The sequence below is a fragment of the Fonticula alba genome (genome assembly GCF_000388065.1).
Source record: "Fonticula alba strain ATCC 38817 unplaced genomic scaffold supercont2.3, whole genome shotgun sequence".
In the NCBI taxonomy this organism is placed as follows: domain Eukaryota; order Rotosphaerida; family Fonticulaceae; genus Fonticula; species Fonticula alba.
The window spans coordinates 343,257-350,912 of NW_009242973.1; the positions used below are offsets into that span (position 1 = coordinate 343,257).

Genomic DNA, 7,656 nt, shown 5'->3' on the forward strand with positions numbered 1-7,656 from the left:
CCCCCCCGACACAAGGTTACCTCCTCTCCTTTTGTCTCCTGCTCACATACACCTGTGCACTGGCCCCAGGATGAAGGCTCCACTGGCGGCCGGGCCCCGGCTGGCCTTGGCCCTGCTGCTGCCGGCCCTGCTGGCGCTCCTGCTGCCGATCGGATCGCTGTCGGCGCCGATCACCACCAAGCAATCCGTCTGCGCCCTGGTTACCCTGGCCGGTGGCTCGCAGGAAATCCAGCAGCTCCCCCTGGTCCCGGAGGTGACAAATGTGATGTACATGCGGCCGATTGAGTCGCTGGCCATGCTGGAGGAGCACAATCTGGACTTCGTCCTGCACATGAGCCAAGCCTCGGACGCCTATCAGCTGGGCTCCACGGACTGGCACTTCCACCAGGACCGACTGCCTTTCCTGTGGCAGGATCCCCGGTGGGGGTCGCTCTTGCACAAGGACCCGCAGGGGGGAAGCCGTCTTCTCCTGGCAGGGCGCGAGGCCGGCTGGCCGGTGCTTCTGGTGCCGGTCCCGGATGACGCCCCGGTGCTCCTCCAACACTCCGACCTCGGGGCCAACATGCTGCCCAGCATCCCGAGCAGCTCCTTCATCCACGAGAACATCAAGGTGCTGGCCGCCACGGCCACCTCCCCCGGCCAGGTTATCATGCTCTTGGTGGACCTGGCCACCGACGCCACATGGCAGGTGCTGCTGTCGCCCACCGCCGAGCCCAGCTCCCGGGAGATAGTCCTCGGCAACAAGAAGCCCTCCACCCCCTGGCGCGGGGCCATCGCCGATGGGGCCCAAGATGGGGCCTTCATCGCGTGGGCCAGCCAGCAGCTACTGCATCTGACATGGGCCGGTGCCCAGGCGGATGTGGTCTTCACCATCGAGCCCGGGTGCACCATCCAGTCGGTGGTGCTGACGCGTCTGACCACGCCCCATGAGCAGGATCTGGCGGTTCTCTTTCGGGATGGGTCTCTGCTGCTGGTGCGCGGCTTCCGCTCGGCCGGGGCACGATGGGGCCCAAGATGGGGCCTTCATCGCGTGGGCCAGCCAGCAGCTACTGCATCTGACATGGGCCGGTGCCCAGGCGGATGTGGTCTTCACCATCGAGCCCGGGTGCACCATCCAGTCGGTGGTGCTGACGCGTCTGACCACGCCCCATGAGCAGGATCTGGCGGTTCTCTTTCGGGATGGGTCTCTGCTGCTGGTGCGCGGCTTCCGCTCGGCCGGGGCAGTCTTCCATTGGACCCGGCTGCCGGCCGGGGCCCCGGCCACCGGGACCCTGGTGGCTCCCGAGCCCCGGGGCATGACCGCCCCCCTGGGCCGACTGCTGTACGTGGCACCCAGGGATCCCGGCATCCCGGCCGGCTATCAGAATACCTGGCAGCTGTCCTGGGCCCCGGCAGCCGGGGCCCCCCCGGCCGACATGTGGCAATGGGAAAAGCTGGACCTGCCCGGGCTCAGCTCCGGTGTGTGGCCTCGGTTCTTCCGCCACCGAACCATGCAAGACTGGCTGCTGGAGGCCAACGGGTGGCTGTACCTCGGGCCCAGCCAATTCGAATGCGCCATCGACCACACGATTGTCTGCTCCACGGCGACATCCAACACGGGCTGGCTGTGCCAGTCGGGCCGGGAGCTGTCGCCCATGGTCTTCGACCGGAGGCTGTGCACCGGCTGCGTCGATGGCAGTGCCCTGCAGCCGACAGATCGGAAGAGCACACGTCTGTGCCAGTCGGGCCGGGAGCTGTCGCCCATGGTCTTCGACCGGAGGCTGTGCACCGGCTGCGTCGATGGCAGTGCCCTGCAGCCGACGCACCTCTCCGCCTGTGCGTTCCCCTCGCTCCGGGGCTTGCCGCCCCCCCCCCTTACGTTTTCCTCCCTCGCTGTTTTTGGTGTTGCCACGCCCCCCCTCCCCCCGCCCCCCTCCACGGTAGATGCGCTACTGACATGGATTCTCCGGGCGACGCTGGAATGGCGCCTCTCGCACGCCCTTCCCCACTGCCCCGCTCCCGCCCGCGGCAGCTGCCTGCCTGGCGTGCGTCGTCCGTGACTGCCTGGTGTGCACGCCCGACCAGCAGTGCCTCATCTGTGCCAAGGGGTTCATGCTCCTGTCGGACAGGTTCACCGGGCAAAGCAGCTGCGTGGAGACCTGCCCCGCCGGGACAACCGCCTCCGATGGGGACCTGTGCGCTTGGGCCCTGAAAGCCTCGATCATGCCCACACCCAGCAGCTTTACCGGGCCCCAGACCGGGTACCCGGAGCACACCCGGCTGGCAGTGCAATCCCCCCTGGGGGTCCTGCCATCCGGGACGTTTGTCCTGAACACCGACCAGCAGGGCCGGCCCCATGGAGTGCTGATCCTGCCCACATCGGAGGCTGGCCCGCTGGCCATCTCCCAGTCGACCGGCCCGGCCGGCCCCATCCACGCGTCTTTCATCTCCACCCAGTTCATCCCGGCGAATACCCTGGGCGTGGTGAGCCTCGGGCCGACCCTTGTCAGCGGGTCCATGGTGCTGGTCACGGCCGCCTGCGTTGGGACCCACATCGCACTGACCCAGTGGCGGTGCAGCAGCCCGGTGGGATCCCCCGGGCCCGGCACATGCGAGCCGAATGCCACCACTCCGCCCACCCATGGGCTCCCGTGTACGGACATCCGCCAGACGGACGCCACGGTGGCGGTGGTGCGCGGGGCCGGCGCCGATGTCGCTGCCTTCTTCCTGTTGTACCTCGTCACCGAGGAGGGCACCCTATCGGCGGTGCACCGGCGGCTGCCATTTGTCATCCGGCCGGCCGCGGCGCAGCACGCCTTCCCGGTGGTGTTCCCGGCCATGGGCGGCACCCGGCGGTGGGTGCTGCTCCCGGCGGACCCCCTCGGCCGGATGGGGCTCCTGCCGGTGGACATGCTCCAAGAGCAGGACCCCCGCCTGGTGGAATACCCCTACGACGCGCTGAGGACTCTGGATGAGGCGCAGCTGGGCCTGGCCACCGGCCGTCGAGACTGGCTGGTGCCGGTGGTGCTGAGCACCGACTGGCGGTCCAGCCAGCATGCGGATGCCCTGGTGACCGGGCTTTTGCCGGATCAGGCCGGCGGGTCGATCTGGCTGGCCCGGCACCTGCCCGGCATGATGCGCCCACATGGCCGGTTCCAAAGCATGCCGGCCCGGGACCAGATCCTCCTGCGGCTGCCGGGGGTGGTCCCGGGTGGCCCCACCTCCTGGCGCGTTCTGTCGATGGACCTGGGCATCGGCCCGTATCCGAGCATGATGATGCTGCTGGCGCCGGGCGGCCGGGTCTTCGTCAGCCTGCTCTTCTGCCAGGCCACCGGCGTGTGGCCGGTGTGCGCGCTGGAGCCGGCCCTGGAGCTTGGCCTCCTGCCGCCCGGGGCCGCCAGCCAGCTGGACGCGGTGTCCCTGGTGCGCATGCCCACCCCGGAGGAGGATACCACCGGCGGCGGGCAGGCGGCCGTCGCGGCCGATCCGCCGATCCGGCAGCGGCTCTTCATCTCGTCGCCCCATTCCAACGGCCTATTGGTGACCCTGTCGCTGGGGGAGTGCCCGGCCGGCAGCCACTGGACCGGCTGGGGGGGATGTCAAATGTGTGACCACATGTGCCTGGAGTGCGATGGCCCGGGCCCAGGAAGCTGCCTGAGCTGTCGGTATGGGGGGTCCACGCCGGCCGGGGGGTCTGGCACATGCGAAGCCGTCTGCCCGGCCGGGCAGTATGTCGGCCCGGATGCCTGCCTCCCCTGCCCCGGGGAATGTGCCACATGCATGGCCCTGGGCCCGGTGAATGACCCGCGGCCCGGGTGCACTTCCTGCCCGCCGGGCTTCCTGCTGGACCCGGGGGCCGGGGGCCTGCCGGGGCCGGCGGGCCTGTGCATGCCCTGCAGCCCGGCATGTGCCACTTGCACTCGGCTCGATGATGACACGGCCTGTGATGCCTGTGCGGCGGGGTACTTCCGCAAGCGCGGCGGGGCCTGTGTGCTGGCATGCCCGGATGGCGAGTTCGGGTCGGCCGACTCCGGCCAGTGTGAGCCCTGCTCGGCCGGGTGCACCGCCTGCACCGAGGCCCAGGAGTGCACCCGCTGTGCCGAGGGCCGCTTCCTCCAGGGGGGCGTCTGCCCTCGGTGTGATGGATCGTGCGCCGCCTGCACCGGGCCGGCGGCCTGCACCGTTTGCCAGGCGGGCCTGGCCTTTGAGGACCCCTCCCCCGGGCTGGCCAGCCTCTGCACCGGGGTCTGCCTGCCGGGGGACTACCTGCCGGGTGTTCCGGGCCCGGGGGACGGGCCCTGGCGATGTGCCACCTGCGCCGGGACTTGCGATCTGTGCGCCGAGACGCCGGATGCCTGTCGGGTGTGCGCCGCGGGCCACCGGTGGGCCGGGCCCTCGGCCCCGACCGGCCAGGCCACCGGGCCGTGTGTCCCCTGCCCGACCGAGTGTTCCTCCTGCACGGTGGGCCTGGGACCCGGGGCGCCGGACCGGTGCCTTTCCTGTGGGGGGGGCTGGTTCCTGACGCGCGAGGCCGCCTGCGTGGGGGCCTGCCCGGCGGGCATGTTCGGCGACCTGGCCTCCGGCACATGCCAGCCCTGTGCCGTGGAGTGTGCCCAGTGTGGCGGCCCGGCGGCCGACCAATGCACCGAATGTGCCGGCGGGCTGGACCTGGTGCCGGCCGGGGCCGGGCAGACATGCGTGTCCGGCTGCCCGGCCGGGCAGTACCGCCAGCCCGGCACCGCCGACTGCCATCCCTGCAATGAGGCCTGCGCCGAGTGCAATGGCCCCTCGGACCGGGACTGCTGGCGATGCACCGGTCTGGTGCTGCAGGATGGCGAGTGTGTGCAGGAGTGCGCCGCCCGGCATGCCCCGGTGGCGGCCCGGTGCCTGCCGTGCCATCCCTCCTGCGGGGCCTGCTCCGGCACCCGGAGCACCGACTGCCTGACCTGCGGGTCGGGCCTGCTGGAGCTCGGCACCCGGGGCGTGGACTTGCGCTGCCTGGCGTCCTGCCCGGTGGGGTTCTCCCCGGCGACCGGGGCCGCGGCGTGTGTCACCTGCCCGGAAAATTGCGTGCGGTGTGCCGGTGCCGGTGCCGGTGCCGGGTCCTCGGGCTCCACATGCGACCAGTGCGCTCGGGGGTGGCTCCGCGCGCCGGCCGGGTCCGAGGACGGCCTGGCCTGTGTGGACACCTGCCCGGAGGGGACCTTCCCCTACAGCGGGGCGTGCAGCCGGTGCCATGACACCTGCGGGGCGTGCTTCGGCCCGGGGCCCGGGCACTGTTGGGAGTGTGCGCCCGGGGCGCCGCTCCGGGCCCCGGATGACACTTGTGTTGGTGTCTGCCCGGCCGGGTCGTTCGAGGCTCCGGCTGGGTCGTCGGACTCCCCGGCCGGGGCCCGGTGCCAGGTGTGCCATGCTTTGTGCGGCCCCGGGTGCACCGGGCCCGGGGATGATGCTTGCACGGCGTGCCCGCCGGGGCGCCTGCTGGCCGGCGGCCGGTGCCTGACCGCCTGCCCGGCCGGCAGCTATGCCACTCCGGAGGCCGTGTGCCGGGCATGTGCCCCGGAGTGTGCCCAGTGCGCCGGGCCCGAGGCGGCCGCCTGCACGGCCTGCCCGCCGGGGCGCTTCCTCACCCGGGCCGAGCAATGTCTGGACACCTGCCCGGGCGGGGAGGCCCCCTGCCATGTGTCGGGCCGGTGTGTGCCCTGCCCGGCCGGGTGTGCTGGGTGTGTTGTTTCGCCGGCCAGCGGCCCGGCGGACCCCTGCGCCGTGGAGTGCGTCGCTTGTGACGTGGGGCTGGTGCTGTCCCGGTCGGGGGCCTGCCTGGCCGGCTGCCCGGCCGGGGAGTTCCTGCCCACCGGCGGCTTGGCATCCGCCGGGCCGTCGGTATGCGCGCCATGCCAGGCCCCGTGTCGCACGTGCACCGGCACGGCCGAGCGCTGCACCTCCTGCTCCCTGCCCGGGGAGGGGTGGCTTGTGCCGGAGGCGGGGCAGTGCGCGGAGGCGGGCTGCCCGGCGGGCCGGGCGCCGGTCAGCCGGCCGGCAGACCCCCCGGGCATCGGCCCGGCCCGGGTGTGCCTCGCGTGTCCCATCCACTGCGAGGTGTGTGAGCGCGCGGCCAATGGCGACTTGCCGGCCGACCAGGCGGCCTGCCGGCTGCCGGCGCCGGCCGCCGAGTTGGTCTGCGCACCGGTGGTCTCCTGTGACCGGTGCCAGCATGGGTACCTGCTGCTGCGTGGTGGTGGTGGTGGTGGCGGTGGCGACGGCGGCGGTGGTGCGACCACCTGCGTCGGCGACTGCCCCCGTGGGTATTACGCGGCCCTGGGCACTGGGCCGGCCGCGGTGGATGCGTGCCTGCTGTGCGTGGCCGGGTGCGCGGCCTGCGCCGGGCCGCTGTCGGAAGATTGCACCGAGTGGGCGGGGCTCTCGCCGAAGGGTCGTCTCGGTGCGTGTGTTGTCCTGGGGGGGGGGGGGGGACCTGGGCCCTGCCATCCTCCGGTCCTTTCTGTCCTTTCCTTTGGTTGGCCCTCATCTCGTGCCTCTCTTTCCGCGGGTCTCGTGGCCGTGGCCGCCTGCTGACGGTGATGTGGGGGAATCCCCCCCCCTCCCCCCCTCCGATGGCCGGCATAGCTGTCGGCCTGGGCGTCGGCCTGGGGATCCTGTTCCTGTTGCTCCTGATTCTGGTGGTCCTGGCGCTGGTGTACTTCCTGCGTCGGCGCAATGGGGCCAAGCCGGCGGTACGTGTCGCGCGCGCGCGCCCTCTCCCTCCCCCTCCGTCTCTCTGCTTGCCTTCCTTGCCGGCTGCCTCGCCCTCGGACATGCGTCCTCCCGGCATGGGCCTCACCCTGGGGCGCGAAGGGCGGCGGCCTTCTACGATCTCACAGGCCCGAGCACACACCCAAACGTTGCACTGACACGATGACGACAATCAACAATTCCCCCATGCGCACCTCCATTCGCCATGCGCGTGCCATGGTGGCGGCCGGGGCCACAGGGCGACGGTGACGATTTCGGTGCGTCACTCTCCTCCTCCCTCTCCTCCTCCCCCTCCCGCGCCCCGGTGCCGGGAGCTGTGCCACCCTCTTTTGCCCTGGCCGCCGCGCCTCGGCCGGGGCCAATGCCGCGTCACTGACATCCCCCGCCCGGCTGACAATCGCTCTCGCGTCGCCCAGACTCCACCGTGCTGAATACGATTGTCGGTGCGTTGAGGCCGCTCCCAGTGGTGTCATGCGCAGACGCTTACCCATGCGCGCGCGCACACATGGTGCATTCGCTTTTAACACTTCGGCCATGTGCGCACAGAGCTTTCCCTGCCCGGAAGTATCCTGGTCAACATTGGGGCTGATTTTGCCCCCCTGCCAGGCGAGAGCCTCGGTGCGGGGACGCAGGCGTCCGTGTATGCGGCGCGGGCCGTCGGTGCCGGCATCTCGGACCGCCTGGCCTGCCCGTCCACGGTGGCCATCAAGCGCATGAAGGGTACGTCCCTGGCGGGCGAGAGGGGTCCTGCCTGTGGCCGGGCGCGGGCCGGCACTAACTATCTTCATCTCCCCCCTGCCTGCTTTTTTCTCTGGCTTTTGTTCCTGTCTCTCTCCTTCTCTCCTCTCTCTCCTCTCTCCTCTCTCTCTTCTGTCTCTTCTGTCTCTTTTGTCTCTTCTGTCTCTTCTGTCTCTTCTGTCTCTT

General features: G+C 71.1%; 1 protein-coding gene across 1 annotated transcript in view; it reads left to right on the plus strand.

The window, feature by feature from the left end:
* Positions 1-70: 70 nt before the first annotated feature.
* Positions 71-7,656, plus strand: part of H696_01890 (TKL protein kinase) — a gene marked incomplete at its 5' end in the record, with an annotated part of 9,140 nt that continues 1,554 nt past the window's right edge. The window contains 7 exons of the mRNA XM_009495792.1: positions 71-973; positions 1,077-1,815; positions 2,012-6,421; positions 6,607-6,713; positions 6,971-6,989; positions 7,149-7,175; positions 7,279-7,452. Of these exons, the coding sequence (XP_009494067.1) occupies positions 71-973; positions 1,077-1,815; positions 2,012-6,421; positions 6,607-6,713; positions 6,971-6,989; positions 7,149-7,175; positions 7,279-7,452 (6,379 nt within the window). The remainder of the gene's footprint in view (positions 974-1,076; positions 1,816-2,011; positions 6,422-6,606; positions 6,714-6,970; positions 6,990-7,148; positions 7,176-7,278; positions 7,453-7,656) is intronic.